The sequence below is a fragment of the Poecilia latipinna genome, unplaced genomic scaffold, assembly GCF_001443285.1.
Source record: "Poecilia latipinna isolate Pla-1442-1.1 unplaced genomic scaffold, P_latipinna-1.0 Scaffold1100, whole genome shotgun sequence".
Classification (NCBI taxonomy): Eukaryota; Metazoa; Chordata; class Actinopteri; order Cyprinodontiformes; family Poeciliidae; genus Poecilia; species Poecilia latipinna.
The window spans coordinates 190,340-213,713 of NW_015113716.1; the positions used below are offsets into that span (position 1 = coordinate 190,340).

At 40.5% G+C, this 23,374-nt stretch overlaps 1 protein-coding gene across 1 annotated transcript in view; it reads right to left on the reverse strand.

The window, feature by feature from the left end:
• Positions 1-23,374, reverse strand: part of usp43b (ubiquitin specific peptidase 43b) — a 100,580-nt gene that overhangs the window by 25,049 nt on the left and 52,157 nt on the right. The window contains exons 3-6 of the mRNA XM_015052296.1: positions 18,047-18,150; positions 6,657-6,749; positions 573-708; positions 335-479 (exon numbers count right to left, since the gene is read on the reverse strand). Of these exons, the coding sequence (XP_014907782.1) occupies positions 335-479; positions 573-708; positions 6,657-6,749; positions 18,047-18,150 (478 nt within the window). The remainder of the gene's footprint in view (positions 1-334; positions 480-572; positions 709-6,656; positions 6,750-18,046; positions 18,151-23,374) is intronic.

Sequence of the window (23,374 nt, forward strand, 5' to 3'; positions counted from 1 at the left end):
TGTGTCCGTTTCTCTCTGAACAATATTACCAAACATAAGGAGATCACATGAAGTCACACTTTTCAGATTTCCATTTGCTCAACTTTTGAAAGCTACGTTTTTCCTTCTGCTTCACGATCACACACCGCTTTGTGCTGGTCTGTTGTTTAAACTCTCTCCCTAAAGTTTGTGACTCGTAACCTGACAAAACATGACAAACTCCCAGGATTGTATTAAATACTTTTCGTGAGGCAGAGCTCAGACTGACAGCTGTCTGCGTGCGTCGCCGCCGCTTTTTTTTTGTGACAAACAACTTTTAAGGTAAAAAACAGTCGAGCTCAGTTCCCACAGCTACCTGAGATGCGCGCAGAGCCCCCTCTGATGTAGAGCGGGGGCGCCTGAAAGGCGTAGATGACGTCGTTCTCGGTGATGCACGTCAGGTCGTCCTCGTCAAAGAAGGAGCGGTGGAACCCGGTGGAGTACACCTCTGTGAGGATCACCTGGAGGATGACACCGGCAGACACGCAGGAGACGGATTGCTTTCAGGTTCCTCTCACAACGCTCTTCCTGGTTCTGTTGTTTTCAGGAGTTACCTGGTCTGGAGAGAGCTTGCCCTCATCTGCCACCATCCTCCTCAGGCAGGCCACAGAGCCGAACAGAGGCACGGCCATCCCGACCCGCAGGTACCGCTGGCCTTTGGTGCTGAACACCAGAGTGATGCACAGCGGCCTGATGGAGACAAAAGACGAGAGAAAACCAGACGTAACGCGTCTTCCATTTTGATTTCTGTTCCCCCATTTTTTTTCTGTCTTTCTTTGGATCCTCCCCTGCCATGAAGAGACAGAAGAAGGCATCCATGAATAAAGCAATGCTTTTTAGCATAAATAATAAATAATTAGGACTCAGCTTTATGAGTGTGAAATAATGGGAGATCTCTATTGCATTTTTTAAAGTAGGCAGTGCTTGGTTCTGACCTCTTCAGTGGACGAAAAGTCAGGAACAGATTACTACTTAGACAAAACCAACCAGCCAAAGAAATAAAAAAAGACAGCAATTGTACAGAATGAGATAAGCAGAGAGGTTTTTTTTGCCATTTTAAAGTACGAGTATGATTATATGCATCAACGTAAATTTGATTTTGTTTAATCACCATGAGAAATCAATTACAAAATGATTTACACTTAGATTTAAAAAAAAAAACATGGATTATGAGCTGAGTTTTTGTATTTAAAAAAAGGGTCTCTGAAATAAAAACTAAATTTATAAACCACACAAATTCAAATAAAAACAGGAAGGCTTATAAATAGTCGCAGCACCACAAACCATTCCTGCAGAATCGTTACTTCCCCTGAAAAGCGGCTTAACTGATCCATGTTGTTGATATTTTGAAGCATTCGGGACAAAAAGCATGTTTAGATTAAAAAATTAAATAAAATTCACGAAGCATTCGATGCACATGTGCAGCATGTGGGGAAAGAAGGCCGCTACGTTTCATAAAAAGATGCCGAATGGAAGGCTAGCTGTGTCCTACTGGAGACTCTGTTGGTATTCCAGCGGCGGAGGTTAATAAAGGTTAAGAAGTACAAAGTCTGTAGAGTTGTTAAAAATTGAATGAGGATGTGAACGACATGAATTTCGATTATAAAAGTAATTTTTTTCCCCAAGGTCACTTTAACTTTTACCCATTCCAACGAGAGAGAGAGAGAGAGTAAAAAAAGACATCTCACTCCCACTGCAAAAGAGGCTTAATAATTACATTCTGCACGTCTTTCTCAGTTGAAAACTATTGGCGAAAATGCTACATTATGCATCCAGATTTCCCAAAAAGAATATAGACGGATTTATTTTTCTAGATTTGAAAACAGCATGTACGTAGACACATACGGTTATATTTCCTTGTGCTGCTATATGCTCTTGTGGTCATTATTTTCCCTCCGTTTCCTCCTTCCTGTGTTGCTCATTTCCTTGAGGACTCTGCGGTTGACGCTCTGATGCCTTACCAGCTGTAAAACCTCAGCTCAACAAGCTGCACAACAGGAGGACAGTGAGCCTCTCGTGAGGTGCCAGATTGTGAGTCTTGGTTGCAGTAATCCAGTCCTCCTCCTTTTCATGATGGGGGGGGGGGGGGGGGTTAAAAAGAATTGTTACTTGCTCACCGACTTCTTCGTCTTCCAGACTCAGTAACTCGATTTCAGCTCTCGCCTCTATGACTTCTATAGTTGTCACTTCCTGATTTAGAAATTCCTCATTGGTCCGATCACTTATCACTTATCAATACTCGCTTCATTACTAGGGATGTATTTTTTTCACTTCCAACAACAATAACAATATCTGAGGTTTAGTATCGGCCGATAATGATCCGATACAGAAAAACAGAACTGAATTGACTAAAACCGTTTATTTTTTTCCAAATGCAGACATAAATGAACTGAACTGTAAATTTATTTTATAACTCAGCACCAGTACAGCACTTAAATACACCAATAACTTCACAAGCTTGGTCAAACATGTAAAACTCAGCACAATTAGGAACATAACAGCCAATGTAGAAATACATTTTTAAAAAAAGAAACCAAAAAAAAAAAAACAATAGGTTGACTACCTACCAAGTCTACTCTAAAACATCAGAACTTAGCTTAGTTAGTTTATAATAAATATTGTCTGTCGCCTATTGGGTCATTGTGAGTTCATACATTTGAGTCACAAGGTCAAACTCCTCAAAAATGAACGTTTGGTGGACTTATAACCAGTTTGGGTTCATTTTTGTACAGAAACAGTTTTCAGCTCTGTATCTTTGAGAAAGTTACGACTTGCCGCGCACTGCCGGTTTAAAAATCCTCCCACAAAAACTCAACGGGATCCGTTCTGACGGCGTCATTCAATAACCCTGTGAAGTTTTCCTCTTTGAGTCAATACTTGGTGGAATTGCCTGAGAGCTGTAGGTTTTTACTCTTAGGTTCTTCTCTGACAGCGCAGTTCTTTTTCTCCCCAGGCTCGCGTGTAAGGAAGGTCAAACAGATGAACTCTCCCTCTGATCGGAGACGTCTACGCTTTGACGTGTGCGGCTGTGGGAGCTACTTGTAGATCCCTTGATGAGATGCTGGAGTCGCTTTGCCTCGAGTCGTGTGCTGTCGGGCTCATTTTTGTCACTCGTTTTCTTCCATTTTCTGGATTTGCTAGAGCTTCACCGGGTGAGAGTGCGAGTATTTACTAAAGGGAGAGTCCGTCAAAGACATGACAAAACTTTGATATAAGATAATCGAGCAAAACATTAAAGAGTCCTTAATTTTAGGCTTATGTCAAAAGGGTATAAGGACCTAGCATCTTGCAGCAGGTAACTCTTCATTTAGTAAAAACCCAGATTAGTTGTTCCTTGAGACTGAGACTAATGGCTAGTCCAACAGGAACTTGGACTTCTACATCTTCAAATGTGCTCCAATCTCAAAAATGTCATACTGGTTAAATGGATTTGCTCTCTTGTTTACTGAAGAGGATTCATGTACAATTTAACAGGCTTATTCAGTTCTAATCATGTTAGAAGTATCAGATTTGTGAATTCTAACCAAAATAATCTCAATAATAAGTTGGATGTCATAAATTAGAGGCAGCGAACCCCATTCTATTTCATGTTAGGATTGTGCTAAATAAACAGTCTCCTAATGATCCCAGCCAAGTACATTATTTTGGTCACATGTCTAAAGAGAAGCCCTGGTTGCAGTGTAGGTGTTAGGAAGATGGAACCGTTAGCGTTAGCGGACCTAATGATTAGGATTAGCACTTCAGGGTTACCTCAAACTAATTTTTAGTTAGCGGAATATCATTGGTGGTCTAAAGTCTCCTACCTTAACTTTGAAAAGTCTCCTACCTTAACTTTGTGAGGAAGCAAAGTTCGATGACCCCAGCCCCTTTTAGCCGTTAGCTTCCTGCTTATTCTGCTTTAATCTAATTCTAGTTCGTTTAAAGATTGAACGCTGTTGCAAACCGAGAAAGCGAACTCTGTTCTGCTAAGAAACCTTCATTTCGGTTCAGTTGAAGTGAACTCCGACGCAGTTCGATTGTAAAGCATACCGGAAGCTGCTCTCAAACCAAGAAACAAATTACAGCGCACGGCATTCTGGGTAAATACAACCAAAACAATGGTAGCAGAAGAAATGGCTTGTCGTCTTTTGCCTTTGGCAATCCACCAACTGCTAAAATCTCACGCCACTCCGTTTTTGTTTACATTTCATGAAGAAAGAGTTCAGAGTCTTCTTCACAGGTTTTTGTTTCAGCGGGTCTTGGTGCAGCAGCAGCGCCACCCCAGGCGAGGAGTGGAACAGTTTTTTAAAAAGTTGTCAGTGGGCAATGAGGTGTGAAAACAAACTTAAACAGAAACAGGAAGAATCCCACATGACAGCGCACGATGCAAGCCAAATGATCTGAATTAAAAATAGCATGAAGCTCTCAGAGGACAGAGCCGACAGTTTGAACTCCTAACCACGGTGAATGTTGGGTGAGGAACAAAAAGTGTGTGTTTTTGGCCTCGATGCAAGTGAGCTGAACTGTTCTGCTTCAAAACATGCTTTAGAAGACAATCTGTTTAAACCCTTGGTCTCACCTTGGCTGCCATACATTCAAGAAAAAAGATGAAACTCTCAAAACTGTCTCAGAATTAACAGGGATGTTGGCTTAAGTCTTAAAGGGTTAAAAAAAAGTTTAAAAAAGTAAAAAATCCATTAATGTTTTTTGAACACCTTAACTAATAATTTTCCCTTTGGCTCTGGTGAAAAGGATGCTACGTGTGTCCATGAAGGCCAGTAAGGGCGGCTCATCTGGCTCATTATGATTCCTAACAGCTGCCCCAGCAGGTGCTCCTGAACGCCTCAGCAGCTCAGCTCCACAGGACGAGACCAGGAACAGAGCAAAACGCAGGAAAATATTCTGTTTATTACTGTTGATACGTTGGGCGTGTTGAGGTAAAAAACAAAACAAAAACAAAAAAACTGGACTTCATCCAGCACCTTACAAAACTGGTCATGTTTTGTAAGGCCTCAAACTTCAATGTGCTCAATTATTTCACATGTCGGATCAACATGCAGCAGTTCGGCATTGTGCAGTAGAAGAAGACGATGGATGCGTACATGTTGTTACCAATGCTGCCGTCACTGCATTTACAGCTGCAAGTCAACCGGTGCTGTACATTTAGACTGAAATATTTGTTCATCTGCCTTAGCAAAATAGTTTACGTTCAGTGAAAGTTGATGGAAAGTATGAAACGTTGAAGTCTCGCCACAGATTTCATGTTTTCATTTTAAATCGTGACTTTGGGTCATTTTAACAGCTGGATCTGGTTTTATCTGAGCCCGGGGTCTGCAACCTTTTGCAACCCCGGGTTTAGCTAAATAAGACATGTTCTGATCTACAAATGTTACGTGATGTTCAAAGAAAAAGTAACTTTATAGTTTTTGATAAATACCTACTTGAGGAAATTTGCTGTCGTTTTTAAAGAACCCAGTTTTATATCCGCCTCCAGGTTTTACATAAATGCAGAATGGATACATTTTCTTCTGCAGGGTGTTGGACTTTATGGAAAATTAATGAAGAAAAAAGGGACATAGTTTCCAACTTAATCACAAAAAAGACCTAATAATATCATTAATATTTTTAGTTTTATACTGTTGTGAAAAGTAAATTTAACACATGAAAAAAGCCCATCAAAAAAAAAAAAAAAACTTATTAAGTTCCTATTTAAAACATTCGTTAATTTTTCCTCATTTTAAGCCAGAGCTGCATATAATGGAAATGATTATTTCATTGATTTGTTTTTCCCAGGCTGTATTTAGCTCCATTTTCATGTTAACTCTAACCAGCTTTGCTGCTACTGATGAAAGGAAGCCTGATGCTGCCACTTTACTGACAGAGGTGGTGGAGCTGTGGAAATGTTCCTCAGTGACAGATGAATGGATATTGATTGCATTGGATTTAATTTAAGGGTATCAGAGTAAAATATTATTTTCAGATTTCGATTTTTAATTTGTACTTCCAGATTATGCTGATTTATGTTGACCTTTCACACAAAAACCCACTAAAATAAATTGAAATTTGAAGTTCTAACATGTAAAATCTGAAAAAAAAGAGGAAAAACTGAATACATTTGCAAAGAACTCACCGTATGCCATTACATATTTACACCTGGGTTATTTTTTCCGTGCGTATGTGTGTGTGAGAATGCTTAAACGGACGCATAAATACAAAAGGAGAGCTTGAATGGAGCGTTTAAAAATGCCAGGATTTCCTGAGCGGAGCGAGCGCTCCCAACCTGCCACGGAGGATAACGTGGGTGTAGCGAAGTCAGGTTGAATGAGACATTGTTCCTTGACATTGTGAGGCTTTTCCTCCTCGGTACCAGCCCCGGCATCAGTGAGGAGCGCACAACCGCAGCACCAAGTTGCCCAGTCACTCTTCAGCTTGTGTTTGTTTATGTTTTCCTAAACCTTACAGAGTTTTCTATTTCCATCTTTAGTCAAACTTTTCCCTCCTTGCAAAATATCCACGTCTATGAAAACACTCAGGTAGTTCCTTAAAGAACCGATAGTTTCAGTTATTTTCAATTGGTAACCTGTGAGAGACCTCCACCTTTACGCTGGTTGTATTTTCGAGCAGGCACGTAGATGTCAGCCTAAAGAGAGTCGGCTCACCTCGTCTGGCGGAGAGGGATGGGTAACGAGATGCAGAGGAAAGGGTCAAAGGTGTTGCTCTGTTTCAGGCAGTGGGGACACGTCAGGGAAGATCTGAGGAAAACAAGACACAACTTTATTTGATTTCTGAGCCGACACACACACAAAGACCTTCTACCGGTTAAGGAGTTTAACCGTGAACGCAGTGAAAACGAAGCCGTTGTTCCGCTGCGACGCCTTGATCTGATTGTGAGAAAGGAAAACGATGAGTGATGCAACTGCTGATGAATCACAGAGGCAATGGATGTGAACGGAGGGGTTGTGGTGGGGGGGGGTCAGAATTAGTACAAGCTGCGCCCCTGAAGGGCAAAGGGAGGAGGTGGGTGTGGGGAGGGGTACCAGAAAAGGTTTCCATCTTGTTGCATCACTTTCTGTGAGAAGTGAAGGCAACTTTCCCTCTTTACATCTGAACGCACAGAAATGAATGAAAGCGCCAGAAATAACCTGCTAAATGATTTATGACAGTCAGGTAGTAATTTCAAGCAGTACCAAAAAATGCGTTAAGACTTTTTGGACATGAAATTAAGAAAGCACATTGTTTCCGTATTTTCTTATGTTACAACCACAAACATCAATTTTTAATCTGGATTTTATGTAACAGATTAACACAAACTAAAATGAATAGCCTGGAGACGTAGAGCAGCGTCTTAAAGGGATGTGAACATTAAAAAAAAAAAAAAAAGACAAAATCAACTTTTCATTTTTATAACAGAAAATATCAACATGGGCAACATGGCGTCAATCATTGTTGTGAATTTTTGGCTTCACGCAAAGTCATGCCAAGTGTTAGACTCCTGGGTCAGCACATTGTAGAAGCAACTTTTACAGTGCGTCACTACCAGCTTCACACATATTAAAGGTGAAATTGAGGGTCGTCTTTCTGGTGGAGTCTTTGGAAAATTTACCTCCAAACCCCAATAAAAGCTCTGAATATGAAAATATTTAAGGGTTTTTGACCAATTTTGCAAGGCACCATATTTAATCAGAACCCCCATACAAGAAGCTGCTGCATCCGAGGTGCACAAAGGAGTGTAATAGGAGATCCTTCCTCCCAGCTGTTAGACTCTATACCGTCACTGATCCCCAAAAAATCAGTAAGTTTTTAGATTCCTGCTGGTATTTGCATAGTTTTTACTGATTTTTAAAAACATTCCTGGTGCTATTTGCATTTCTCTGTTTTTTATTTTTCATATATTGTAAATAGTCTTTTGTTGTAATACTCTAATACATGTCCATTTAAAAAAATATCCTACTCAGTTGCACATTCCCTGGACTGAAGTATATTTTAGATTATGCTATAATTTTGCCTTTACTCCACACCATGTTACTATTCCTAACTTGTTTTTTTAATTATTAGTATTAGATATTTTGATATACAATACAGCTTTGGAAAAATGAAGAGACCACTTAAAACTGATCAATTTCTCTCATTTCATAGTAAAAAGAACATTGTTCTTTTATTCTATGAACTTCTGACAACATGCATCTGAAATTCCAAGCAAAGATTTTGTATTTTGTTTCTGTCAAAATAACAGAAAAGATGCCGTGTTTCCATACCTCAAATAATGCAAAGAAAACAAGTTTATATTCATTTAGAAACAACAAAACTAATGTTTTAACTCGGGAAGAGTTCAGAAATCAGCGTTTTTTTGAAAAACCATGAGGTTTTATATATATGTAAAGAAGACATTATAGCGTAGCATTAGCGTTAGCATAATTCTTTAGATTTACTTGTTTCTTTGTTGCTGTTACACCTGAATTTCCCCAATGTGGGACAATAAGGGACATTTATATTATTTTCTCCGTATTTGTTCTTCTTCTTCTTGTTTGTTTAATTGGCAAAGAAGTTTGTGACTCCTCAGGGTTACAATGTGACTGAAAGTGGAACGACTGTGGGACTGGGACGTCCGCTCACGCGGTCCGACTCCATATATTTTGCCTCTGTGGTCGGACTGAAAGCAGGAGCCCCAGTCACCCGTTTGGGAAGTGATATATCAATGGAGTCAACAAGGGAGTGATGCATTTCCTCTGCTCCTGCATTTCACTTCCAAGACTGGGATCATGGGTGGCATAAATCTAGAACCGTGGGGTGATGTGATGCACGACCCTCCAGGCTGTACATAAAGAGAGAACAGGCCTGAGTGTGGAACGACCCGGCAGCAATAAAACACAGAGTGTAATTAATGTATGTTGCGAGAATTGAGACTACAATAAAAACGTTTGTGACATCACAGTGAAAGACAGGACATCATTTTGTTTGGAGAGCACAACTGGGAGAAGCTTCTTTATAGGACATTTGTTATTAACTCTTTCATGCGTAGTGGTCACTACGGTGGACAACTACCTAAAAGCCATTTTCTTCCGCTTCTTGTGGATATTTATGTTATAAATGCACACAGACCACTGAAGTGGACACTAATGCATCATTAAATACACCATCAACTACTGGCCATCAGCTGCACATGCAAGAAATTATTTTTGTTAAATCCAATATGGCAAACGGACAAAAAAAGCACGACAACCGACACGGTCCTTCCTTCTACTGTAGACGACTCTTGTAGGTAAAAAAAAAAAAAAAAAAAAACACATATTGTGACATCAGATAACCCCTAAAGAACAATACGACTGATCTTTTTTTTTCAAATAACAACTTTGTATTTTGAGAAAATTACAATCGATCACCTAAAAAAAAAAAATTTTCACAAAATTTTTTTTCCTACCTTTTTTTAAAGCCTTAAGAAAATAAAAAATGGAAAAAAATCCTGACATTACAGTAGGTTTGCAACATTTTCATGCAACTGTTTTTTTATGTATATATAAAAAGAAACATGCTCTACATCCAGTCGAGCAACTTCTTCTAACTTCTAAAAAGCTGCTCAAAGGCAGCCATTGTCCTTTTATGCTCCAGCTTTAAGCTCTGAAGAGAGCCTTGCTGCTCTCAAAAGAATTTCATTCAAGTGAGGCGAAGAGTCGGCTCTTCTTCCAGTCATCTGTGAGGTTTTTAATTGCTGGACAAGCAGTGAAATACTTGATTGCCTGTGAGGACTTCCTCCTGTACGTCCAGACAAAAGGATCCTTCAGAAAACTGGCGCCGGCTTCAGGAACGGATTTTTTTCAGTCCTTTCAATGTTCCAGCTCATCATTCAAATGTTTCTTTAACTACTTAAAGAAACTTTATTCTTAGACGGCATCGTCAGCTATTGCTTCCATAAACAGTGCTTCGACAGCATCTTGACGTTCTTCTGCACATGCGGGTCACTTTGGGGTCACCAACCGTGACCGTGAATTGTGGTCGCATTTAACTAGTAGCATCAAAAAAAAAAAAAAAAAGAATGAAAAGTTAACTCTGTGAAACCGTCTCACCCAATTTAGGCGCTCTTTTAATATCACAGATGGTCAGGTCCATGCCAGATTAACGTTTAAGTCTAAAACTTCTGAGAGACCCATGTACACTTAGAAAACATTATTTTCATTGCTCATCTATTCACACAAACTTATGTTTTTGGCCTGTATTGGAACATTGTAGCTTTAGCATTAGCATTGTTCTTCAGATTTGCTTCAGCAAGAGGTCACACTGGACTTTTTTTGTGATCCATCATTTTGACTGACAGCGTCAAAAAAAAAAGAAAAAAAAAAGAAAGTCATATTATATTTTTACCCGATAATTTGTAAATGATGTTGACATGGGCTATTCTGTTGCACTTAATATCTAACTTCTTCTCTGCAGTGGCTTCGACTAGGGTTACCAAGGGACCAGCCCCTATACATTTAAAGCCGGGGGAAGAGAGACAGAGACTGCGGCGGCAGCCTGTCGATTGGTCTGTGTTACCCAGAAAGCAGTTGGGCACAATATCGCAACACCAACACCGTGAGTGAAACAATAACTTGGGCAGCCTACTCTATAAAATACTCGGGGACCCATTCTTTATTATTACACATCCACATTTGTAGAGTACGGAACAAATAGCGTCCCGTGTCGGTTCAATATGGGACGGGTGGCAACCCTAACTGTAGCGTCTATTCTATGCGCCTTATAATGCGGTGCGCCTTATATATGAAAAAAGTTTTAAAATAGGCCATTCATTGAAGGTGCGCCTTATAGTGCGGAAAATACGGTAAATAAAAAATAAAACACCGACTGTGTCTCCCATAGTCACATATGAAGAATGTAATTAAACGGCTCCACTTAGTTTAGATCGGACATTAAAAAAATAATACCTGGATTGTGTAATTTACTGCTATTGTTTTTAAAGACCATCATTTCAGTAAGCAGAGTAACTTCTGCCCTATTTAGCTTTTTGTGTTACATATTTTAGCTCCATTTTGTCGCTTGTTGCAACCGCAGGGTGAGTCAGGAGCACATCTTACCATGAGTGATTTAAAGGATCCTCCATTAAGAATATTAATGATAAGCTGATTTTCCTTCAAACTGAAGCAAAACTACCTCCAAAATAAATACTGTAAAAACTCTGTTTTAAACATGTGACGTTAATACGCCATTGTTAATGTCAAAAAATAATCTTTTATACTGATTTAGAGGTCATGGAACTGATTTGTCATTGTAAGACTGATTGGTTTACAATCCAAAATGCAGTTTAATGCATCATATCTTCACCACACATGACTTTAAAGCGATATGTACCAGTTAAAGTAAGGACGATCATCGTCACGTCTCCGTTTCCATCCAGTTCGTCGTCCGCAGCTCCGTTTATCGTTGCCTCGGTGTCGCCGGACACAAACTCTACTTAGAACCCGAGAGGTTTGACTTTGAAAAATTTGCCATGGTGTTGACAAATGGCAGCTGCTCCGCTCAAAATCCTTTGCCTCTTGTGATGTCATCAACCAAAATACTCATACAGGAGGATTAACAGATTTTTAGTTTTAAAAGAGCTTTTGAAAATCTTGGTATTTTGAAGTGGAAATCCACTTCACTTCTCAGATGTGTTTTTTTCCCCGTCAGTGTACATTGATAGTAAAAATATACACAGATAGTATATTAAATAATTCAACAACCTATCCCTCCTCTTATTTTGCAGTAGCAAAGAGAGATTTGTGAAATGTGTGCCTTTGTGGATCTTTACATACCGTAAATAACTTGATCAAATGTTTTTCTCCTTCTGACAGGCTTACAGGGGAGCAGATTGGGAGGAGGTAAATAAAGCTCTATTCAAGCAAACCCAGCTGACAAGGGCTCTGAGTGGATCTAACCCTCTTGGCAGAGCAGAACAGCTGCCCCACGGATGTCTTATTTTCGCCAGGAAACAGTTAGGGCGACGGCCCTCCATGCATACAAATCTCACTCAGACTCCACTGAAACATAGATGCGCCCTGTCCAGCTCTAAAACGCCAAAAGAGAGAGGAGAAGAAAAGGGAAAAGCGCCAACGGATGAGGTGATATTCCAGCGATGCTCTAATGGAGTAAGCGTGCCAAGGTTGAGAGGTTCGCGCCCCCCTGTCTGAGACGCAGCCATGCTGAAGAGACTCCAGGCTCGACGCTTTGCAGTGGCACAGATTTGAACTCGGCGGCACAACGCACTGTTTACACGTATTCGTTCACTTATTTCAGCAACGGAAGTAAAGAAAAAAAAAAAAAAAAAAAAAAGGTCTTTATTTGCTTCGGTAATTTGTGCTCAAACGTAAACTGAAGAAAAATACTCATAACCTACAAACGAGGTAAATAAATACAACGTATTTGTGAAGAGAACAATATTTGACTGATTTGAAGGAAACGGCGGAGGGCGTTTCAGGGAAAAGTGCCACCGGAGTAAGACGAGCTGCACTAAAGCCGCGGCATGTCTGTAATCTGAAACACTTGGCTGCCCATCGCCTGGCTTCAGCGCAGTGAGCAGCGCTTGACTGACACTTTCATGTGACTGTGTACAATTTACAAAGCTCAAATATGTCGAGTCGACCAGCTGAATGAAAGATTTCCATCTTTAAAACATGTCTTAAGATTCGCCATTAAAAGGTTAAAGAGGATCACATGTAGAGTGCCTTGTGAAAGTAATCACATAACACTTGAAATTTTTCACCCCCATGTTTCACCATGGGGTTGCTGCATTCAGGGAGATGTGGGGTGTTAGGGTGCATTCACACCAGCACTGTTTAGTCCACTTTAATTGAAATCTAGTTTGTTTGCCGAGAAAGTCTGGTTCGCTTGGGGAGGTGTGAACACGCAATCGAACTCTGATGCGGGCCAAAAAAAGCAAACTCTGGTCCGTCTACAAACTTATTCTCAGTTCGGTTGTAGTGGTTCAAAATGCATATGTGAATCCCAAGCGGACCGGAGACCAGAAACAGACAATAGAGCAGGGCATTCTGGGTAAATACAACCAGAAAACGTGGGAGAAGTGGCTTGTCATATTTTGCCAACGATGACAGAGAAATCCTACAACCGATAGAATCTGACCCTACTCCAGTTTTGTTTACATTTTACGGAAAACTAAGTTGATCTCATGTCTTTTTCAGAGGTGTCCGTGTCATTTCTCTCAGTGGTTGTTGGTGCAGCGCCACCACAGTCGAGGAGGGGAACAGGTTTCAAACGTTTGGATCGTTTCACACAGCGCAGTGTGAAAGCGAATCTCACCAGCTTTGGTCCTCAATCAAACCGAGTCTACCGGACTATCAGACGTGAAAACACCCTGAGTTTAGGCCAGGACTTTGACTACGTCATTCAAACACATGGATATGCTTAGATCTGAATCGTCCATTGCAGCATAAGTGTGTTTCATGTTGGCCTAATAGGTTAATTTGGTCTAATTTGCCCAGAGCACTTCTCTCAAGGAGTATAAATACATATATAAATACATAAGTGTTGACAGAAAGTATGTGCATTTTATAACAGAAAAATGAATCAACATATTTCACTAAATGAATCGCAAATCTAACAAAATTAATCCAATACAACCTGGTCCATATTATGACGGCATAAAACAAATTAAGATGAAATATCGCTTGACTCCTCTGGCTCTGGCTGTGATTTGACATGTTTGGGCATGTTTAATGGCTGCGATGACTATACACTGGACAAACCAGGCTATTACAGGAATAAATCTCCAGTCCGTCAACTCCAGACATTGCCTCACGCTGGACACTGCATGGAGAAACGTTACACAAGCGGGAGGAAAGCAGGACACAAGTCAAGAAGTGTTTGATCTGAGTCGATTCCTGGTGATTACTGGTATTTGTTTTCACCCTGCTTGATACACGTTGTCTACAGGTTTTTTTGTTTTGTTGTTCTAATCTTAAAAACAGACTCTGACTCTTCTCTCTGCACCATCTCACCCACTCTCCTTGGCTGGGACGGTGTTTGAGTGGGAGACAGGAGGCACAGATTTGGCCTGCAAGCCTGCTAATTGTGCTTGTTGCTGTGTAAGACACACCCCAACGTGTCACCGCTGAAATATTTGACAGCGAGGTTGGCAATTAAGAGCCGCGCTCCAACAGATGTATTACTGGTAGTCACACAGAGCTGTCAATTTCCCGAGGAATTAGCAGATGGAAGGCGGCGCAGACAAGCAGGGACATTAGCTGCTCTGCGTAGAACGGCTGCAAACCTCCGTCAGATCAGATCCAACGTTGTCGTAATTGGTCAGCTTCTTGAACGGTTTATTGGATAAAGTGTTTAGCAGTATGAGTTGTCAGCGATGGAGGGCGAATCTAAGAAAGATGTCACCTACAGCACCTCTCAAAGGGCTGTGTAAGGTCTTTGAGGTAAAAAAAATGTGACTGCTTAGAGCATTTTCTACCTTTTTTATCTGGCATATATAGCATGCGACTGAAAAACAAAACCACATCTGAAGTAACCTGGTTGCGTAAGTGTGCACATCACCCCGAGACAAATAATTTTCTGAAGCAAATTTTGATTCGATTTCAGCATAATGTGGTTCTGGGTACATAACAGTTGTGATTTATGGAGAACCTAATGAAGTCGAAGTGAAGTTCAGCTGTCTTCAATGGACGGGTCAACATTTTTAATTTTTTTAAAACCCTAATGATAAAAACACTGTTGAGATCAAGATTTCTTTCACAAGTGTGACCAAGAAAGGCATCAGCACACGTCACGACGACAAGAAAACGGAAATAATAAAAATAGACATTAGAAATATGTAAATAAGTTGTTGAACAATAATCTCACTAGACGAAAGTGTCAGTCAGGAGATGAGTGTAAAAAAAGCATCGTCCGCATAAGATGGTATACACACATCGGCTAATCCGCTAATGTGCTAATAGCGGAGCTGATTTTTCAATTAGCGCTTCAGCTAACTTGGAAAACGCTTAGATTTCCCTTAAGTAATTTTTCCACATAAATTCTAAAGCGCTAATTTACCGTCATCATTTAGCTAAATTAGCTCAACAACTATAAAACCAAAAGCATGAGTGAAAGGTCTGTTTCTAACAATGACTTCCTGAAGCACAAACAGGTGGATGTGTAATGACCAATCTGACCCTGTTGAGGGCGATACACAGCATTGCATTGACACATGGTCGGTAGCGGTTTAGCTTCCATTAAATACCATGTTGGTGTAGCTTGTTAGCAGAACTAATGTTTGTGTTTAGTGCTTTAGGGTTAGCACAGATAACTGTTTAGCTAGCGGCGCCCACCACTGTGCATATCATGTGGTCAGTGTTGTGGAGATAAAAAATGTTTTTTACATAATGAACTTGAAGGGAACGCAGCTCAACCAAACGTATAAAATGTCTGAACCCTTTTTTGTACGAAAATCTCTTAGCTAATCTTTTACCAGGCAGAGTGGGGGAAATATGGCCAAGTAAAGACGTGGAAAGCCCATGCACTCCCAGTAAAGAATAAATGCTGAAATTAAATAGAAGGCGTTTCATCCAAGTATAAGTTTAACGCTGTGCAACTTGGATTTTTATTATTATTTGTTGACCAGTGAAATTGTACAGAAATATACACCATATGAAAGTTGAACTTTGATGTTTTCCTTTACATGAGGTGTGTAGACTTTTGTATGTGATCCAATAATAAAAGTGAAAAGAAAGTGAATGTTCCAGACCAAACATTCAGACAAGAGCTAAAAAATCCCCATCCAACAGATACACAGTGTCTAATAATAACTGCTTTATTTTTATCTCCTCGATCTCTGACTAATGGAAGCCATGAGGACCTCCAGCTGTGTGCTGATAACCTTACTGGTTTACAGCTAAATGCATTTGTGATTACGAGAGCAGATTACAGAAAATCTCCCTATGAAACGAATTACAGAGGCATTAACAGACTATTATGAAAACATTAAAAAAAAAAAACTTGGCCACTGGCACAGTTAAGTATGCTAATTATTTCAGCACAAGTAAAGGCACAGCAGAGAGTTACGAATACAATTCTTCTCACCTAGGAGAGACTCACATAATGCCGCTTTGTCACGTTGTAGTTTTTTAAGTTTGGATCATTTTAATACGCAGAAAAGTCGGATGTAGCAGTTTGGAGTGGAGCAGGAAGCTAGAATCTTTCTTAGCTGCTGAGAGTGAGGTACTGCCCAGGGGACGTTTCTTATCCTCTCTGACAACCATTGATTCTTGTTTCGTAGAGAGATGATGCCCGTTTCCATCCATTTTGGGAACCAATCATGTGTCAACAGGGGGCGTTGATGACACAACCCGGAAGAAAAACCTAGGAGCAAGATGGCGGACACCACGAATGTGTCTATGGCCCCTGTTTGCTGCAGTCCTTGTTGTTTCTTTGTCTTCGGTTTGACCAACCCATTGGGTGACGTCACGGTTCCTGTTGAAGAACCGGGTGCTCCACAGTGCCTATTAGAACCAGATTTGGTGTTTGGGAACGTCGTTCTTCCAGTGGAAAAACGTGACACTGGTTCAAAATCAAACATACTTTGGTTTGATAAAGTGCCAGAAAGCTTCATTTTTGAAATAGTCAAACAACATAGGGTGAAATGAACTATATGTCAAATTTGTGTATTTCTATGGCTATAATATTGTAAGTCAAAATATAGATAGCTAAATCTTTTTAGAGATAGCTTAAAAGAAAAATAAGCTGATACGGGCTGGGTTGACCACATGGGTTCAGCATGTCGATTTACAGTTTGAATAGATTAAATGAAATGAGATGAAAAAAAGAAAAGTGCAAATGGCAACAAAATGAGTAAACCGATTGGGAAAAGGTTAAACTGACCCAGAGTCTAATGATTTCACCGGTTGGTTTCTGATAGCAAGCTCTGAATTGCTTTAAAAACCACAAAAAATTGCATCATATTCTGGTTTGAACTTTACTTAATGAGCTATAAAAGAAAGTGCAGGCTTTTTTCCAGGTCCAACAATCTGTGACCATATTTGGTTAAATAGAAATCAGCTGGACTTTGCTTACATCTCATCCTGTACGACTTAAAGCCTAATCTGTGATTTTTTGAAGTACCTCAAATTGGGTGTTTGACAGTGAAAATGTATAATTCAATGTGCCATGCCAAGCTGTGAGATCTACATTCACCTTAGCATGGTTGGTACTTTTTGAGTATGGTAGCACATTTTTTCTACAGGCTTGAATACAGACCAAACTAATAGTTTGGATATTTATAATCTCATCTGTTACTCCTGGCATGTGTTGTTGTGAAGCTACCAGAGATGTGATGTTTGTCAGTACAACAGCTAGCTAACATCAGCAGGATAAATCTTTACCAATCGTGTGCATTCAAATATTTCAGAGTGTGTTTTTCATTGATTCGTATTTTATAAATGTGGGATTTCAGTGCCTCCTCTGTGTGCATTACGGAACAAAGTCTCACTATGTTTAATAATAATAATAATGAAGCACCAGAAATTCTCTCTATCTAAGCTGACGACTTAAACAAAAAAGTATAAAATACTAACCACACATGGTATTTTAAACCTCTAAAAAAAAATCCAAGCTATCCCTTTAAAAGTCACAACAATGTGAACCTTGCCTGTGTGCAAGTAGCTTTATAAGTTATGACCTTTGAGTTGACATTTAGACAATCTGAAAAACACAACAGCACCAAATACTGTATGGAAAACATAACTCAAATCAAATAACAGGTTAGTACGTTGGGGGAGTTGCTGGCATTTTGGCTCAGGCACAATAAAAGACACCCCTCTCTGAGCTGGTCAAATACAGAGCACACAAATCTTCTAGGAGAAAATCAAACACATGATGTACCAAACAACCAAGCCACTCTCGGACAATAAAAAAAATAAAATAAAAAAATCCATCAACAAGTGCTTCACACGCCCACGCTCTTCATGGGGGAAATCACCGGGTAGCCGTAAGAGCTCCGCTGATCCTTTGTTGCCGTGTCGCAGGATTTATTCGAAGCAGATGTGATGGTGGTGTGCTTGCAGTGGAGGACAAAACTCACTTGTACTGAGCCTGGAAGTGCTCCTGGACGAAGCTGTGCTGGGCCCTGGGCTGCTGGGACGGGATTGGGTCGGGACACGGCACCTCGTCAGCTCCGCCGGGACCCTGCGGCACAAGGGGAGGTCACCGTGAACACAGCGGCGTGCGCTTAAAATAATGTCACCTGATAAGTTAGAGAAGCGTTATGCTGATGTGCGAGAAGCAGTTTGAGGTCGTGAAGCTTTTATTTTAGCAATAAATTCACGTTCAGAGGAGGCAGAGAGGACTGACCTCACACAACTCTAATCCCCACAAACCCTCCTCCTGTCTGTTCCCTTTTATCTGTACACCTACAACAGAGAGGCTGGCCTTGGATGGAGATAAAAGAGGAGCAGAAAAAAGCAGACTGATTACTGAAAGACTTGCAAGGTCACCAAACGAGTGTGGGACGGGGTGCTGTACACAGAGAGGGACAGACAATAGCCCAGTGATTACAAGGGTTTCCTCATAACCACACTAAGAGTAAAGTTTATATAGAACCTCGCAAAAGTATTTGACACTTTACAACAACAAAATGTCATTTATATCAGGTCACTTAACACAGTAACCAAACATCACATTTTGTCAAATATCATCATCAAAATGGTCAAGAAAATCAAACATATTGATCAATGATGCAGTGATTATGAGTCAAAGGCAACTCCTAAAGGCGGGGTTTATCTTCGATAGTTTGTTCCAGATTTGTGGTGCATAGAAGCTGAATGCTGCTTCTCCATGTTTGGTTCTGGATCTGGTGGATGCAGAGCAGAACCAGAACCAGAGGACCTGAGAGGTTCTGGAAGGTTGCTATGACAACAGCAGATCTTTAACGTATTTAGTACTGAAACATTCAGTGATTTATAAACTAACAGTGTTTTAAAGTCTATTCTTTGAGCTACAGGGAGCCAGTGAAGGGACTTTAAAACTGGTGTTAAGTGGTTTTAGTTATCCTGGTTTTAGTGAGAACAGCAGCAGCGTTCTGGATCAGCTGCAGCTGGAGGATTGATTTATTAGTCAGACCTGTGAAGACGCTGTTGCAGTAATCAATGCGACTGTAGATAAACGCATGGATGAGTTTCTCTAGATCGCGCTGAGACATCAGTCCTCTAATCCTGGAGATGTTCCTCAGAGTGTGACTTTCTATCACAAAGGCTGTGATAGAAGGCCGACTTTGTAACCATGTTAATGTGGCTATGAAGGTTCAGGTCAGAGTCCATCACTACTCCCAGGTTTCGGGCTGATCGCTGGTTTTTAGCTGTAATAATTAAAGCTGCGCATTGACCCTAGATCGCTCCTCTTTACATCCAAAGATAATAACTTCAGTTGTGTTTCTGTTCAGCTGGAGAAAGTTTTGGCACATCCACACATTTATCTGTTCTAAACATTTATTCGGGGCTTTGGTGGGTTCAGAGTCACCTGTAATGTAGAGCTGTATATCATCTGCATTACTTATTATAACCTGAGCTAGCGGGAGGCTGTACCTGTGGATGTTAATAGGACGGGGGTCCAGAACTGAACCTTGTGGTACCCCACGTATGATTTCTGTCCACTCTGAAAAGAACCAATGTCCTTGGGATTATTTGTGACTGATTGTGAAAATATTTAGAACCATTTTTACATATAAAATGGTGCTTTGTGTTGTTCTGCCACATCCAGTTTCAATAAAATACATGAAACTTTGTGGTTATAACGTCAACAAACAACAAAACTTGAACTATGAATATTTTTTGCAAAGATTTGTAGTTTTAAAAAAAGTACTTTTCTCAAGCTGATACATATAAGGTTAAAACACTGAACCCTCCCTGGATGGATTTGCCGTTTTCTGCTCTTCTACGGAAAAGCACAAAGCTGAGACCAGATCCAGAAAGAAAACAAAGTAATGAACTTTAATTACCTTGAGAAAATGGTGGGAGTTAAATTCAGTTTTCTCTTGACAGGGATTTGGATAATTATGGGCTTGAGTAGCACAAGTGCAGTTAAGGCTCGAGCAAGGCAACACCAAACAGAAACAGCACATCTCAAACCAAAGGTTTACATAAAAAGACACAAACATGTTTTTCCTCACTATTTGAAGGTGACTGGACCGAATTTGTCTTGTTTTAGGTCAGTTAGAATTATAAAAAAATATTGTTATTTACCAAATGCCACAATAACAAGAGAAAGAATATGTCAATCACAGATTTATTAATGTCTTCAGGATCATAAGTTTACATACAGAATAATTGCTGTCTCTTCAAAGGGGCAGTATTATGTAAAATTGCCTCCTTTGAGCTTTACATCATGTTATAATGTTATTCCCTCATCAAAACACACCTGGAGTGTCGTCTTGATTCTTACATGCATGTTTGAGCAATCTTAAATCTCCATGGCAACTATTCAGCTCTCCAAACCGCCTGGTTGGACCTTTGAGGTGAAGCTCCTCCTCTGAGCTGCAGCTTCAAGCCTTTGAGCTCCCGCCATACAAACCAGCCCTGCCCCTCTCGGCTCCTTCAGACTAGCCAGCAACAATTAGCATCATACAACCTACTCCTCAGAGCAACGTAGGTCAAAACTGTTGCTAAAGGGTTAACAGAGGAGCCATGTGGTGATGGCTTCCTGAAGGCAGAGCTTCAGAAAAATCAGGAGTTTTTAAACAGACAAAGGCCCAATTTCAAGGCGCAAAATTATGAAATCAAATTTTTTTCCAGTCATATTTGATATACGTAGGTTAACACAGCTACTTGATTGTGCTACAAAATGCCTCCATGTGCCTGAGAAACAAATAATGCTGCCCCCTTAACAGAAGCTTAAAATTCACCCCTGACTGGGTCGGAATAAACATCGGCTGGTTCACCACGGACAAAGAGCCGACCTGACCGGGCTGACAGATTTGCGCTCTGCGAGCTTCTCTCAGTTTTGCTCCGTTAACAATTCCTCTGATCTCCTGCTGGCTGCTGCCGTTCCCCGCCTGGCACCTCCACCATTACCTCCACTCTCAAGCCAAGCTGAAAGAACGGGGCGGGAGGTGGAGTGGACGGTCTGCATTTGTCCATGATGTGTGTGAAGCGCATACAAAACAAGACGCCTTGCATTTCACATATAAACTAAGTCTATTTAAGATTATGCTTGAGACTGAAACCTGACCCGTCTTCTGCATCTGCTTCATCAGGCACATACAATTCTCCTTTCTTCTTCCTATGAGGGTCAGGGGTTTGTACTTGTTTCTTTGTATTTTCCTCCTCCTTTGTTGGAGCACCAAACTGGAACAGCTCAACACAGCTGATCTTCTTAAAGAGACGGTTTGTGTTTTGTTTTTTTGACATGGGCTTCGATGGAGTTATCGGCAGCTCCGTATATTAGCTACAACAGAGAGCAGAGGTTAGTTGCTACTGAAGAGTTGAGCTAATTTTGGTTGTGCTCCTTCCTTATCTCCTGTTCTATGTATATTCTACTAGAAGATAATCTGCAACTTACTTTTATATTGGTAGCAAATGTCAAGCTTGGGAAGAAAAGGTTGATTTTCTTTTCTATAAACAACAACTAACATTGGAGCCGCTCAGTGTAACGTTATAATTTTAAGGGCTGATGAACAACTATGACTTTAACATTAAAAAAAAAAAAAAAAAAAGATTTGTCAATTACAAACTGCTGTGTAATTTTAGATCTAGCTTCTTGTAAGATCGGTAGAAATCTGCTTTGGAACTGTTTTCGTTTTGACAAACTCTCCGGTGAGAGCTAATCTCATTTTGACTCAGACTGTTGCATGCTAAAGTTCAGATGCTAGCCGCGTTTCCCGATATTTCACTAATGTCGGAAATAGAAAATTAGGCAATTCCTGTGTTTCCATTAAATAATAAATGTAATTAAAACTCGCACGTAAATTAGTTTGTTGGTGTGGTAAAACATCATCCTACCACTTCCTGTCATCTTCTTTTTTGTGGTTTCCGTCAGTAGCAACATCTGGTTGTTGATCGCGTGACTACTGTCACACAAAAAAAGTGTTTCCGTTGCAGTTTTGCGAAATACCTCAAACTAACACAAAAACGTTTGATTAAAAAATTATGTGGTCGATGAAAACGCCATACAACCAAACCTGAACAATATCAACTATCCCTTCAAGATAATGTAAAATAAAATCACTAAATACATCTGGATATTTAATACAAAGCAGCAAAGCTTTCCTCTTCCATGTTTTTCTTCCACTAACCTGCTTGCGGATTCCACGGCTATCTTTCCACAGAGATAACAAAACAACTCGGAGTGCAGACCCGGTTGGGCTTATCACCTCTCAGATATTCAAGCCCAGTCCAACCATGTCAATAGATTGCAAGGTGTCAGCTGTGTGTTAGGAGTACAGGAACACAGAGGCCCACTGAGAGAGAGACAGAGACAGAGAGAGAGAGAGAAGGAGAGGGAGAGCTCAAAGGCTCACTGTCATGTGGTGCAGATTAGCCTTCAGCCGTCTGAACGATCATGTTCAGATACCAGCTCGCCTAGCAAAGCTTGTTAGCGCTGCTGGTAACTGAAATCGTTTCACAGGTTGTGAAAATGACCCCAGCAGAGCAGGGCCAGGCGGGGCCAGGCCGGGCTGGGCCAGGGGTCCGTCTCGGGAGTCGCCACGACTCGCTCCGAAACGGAGATGCAATCTTTAAAATTGCCTGTCAGAAAAAATATGCCTGATAAAAATGCAACCAAACTGGCAGGCAACAGAGGAGGAGCGAGGAAAGGGAAAACAAAAAATATCAAAAGGAGCTATTTTTAGAGAAAGGATGAAAGGAGTGAAGGAAAGGAGAAAAAAGGAGACAAGCAGGGTGTGAAATCTCTTTTTTTTTTTTTTTACACATGCTGGGCCTCCCAGTATTTATTCTGCAAACGGAGCTCTCACACTTTCACAGTTGGATATGCATTCTGTAGCAACAATGTGTGGGATCCTGACACCTTTCCCACACCTCTGCCTTGTCTTTATTTTATTAATATATATATATAAAAAAATGGCATCATCTTAATCCTCCTTGCAGCAGCACATGTCACAGCTTGCCTCCCTGCTAAGTTGGTGGTGATTTGTGACAAGTGGGAGCATGTTGGCAGAAAAAAAACAACAAAAAAGAAGCAGTTTGGCTAAATTAGAAGTTTGACCATTACATGGTCGGCCTGTTGCTTCCCACACTGGCAGACAAAGTGACTCCACACTAAATCGGCCTTGAACGAGCTTCGTACTCGTTTGTTCTTCTTCCATTTATGTTCTGGGATAATTGAAAACTGATGTGAGTACAAATGATCAAATGAATGTTTTAAAAGGAGCTTCCTCCACTGAAACTTCACAGCTGTTGTG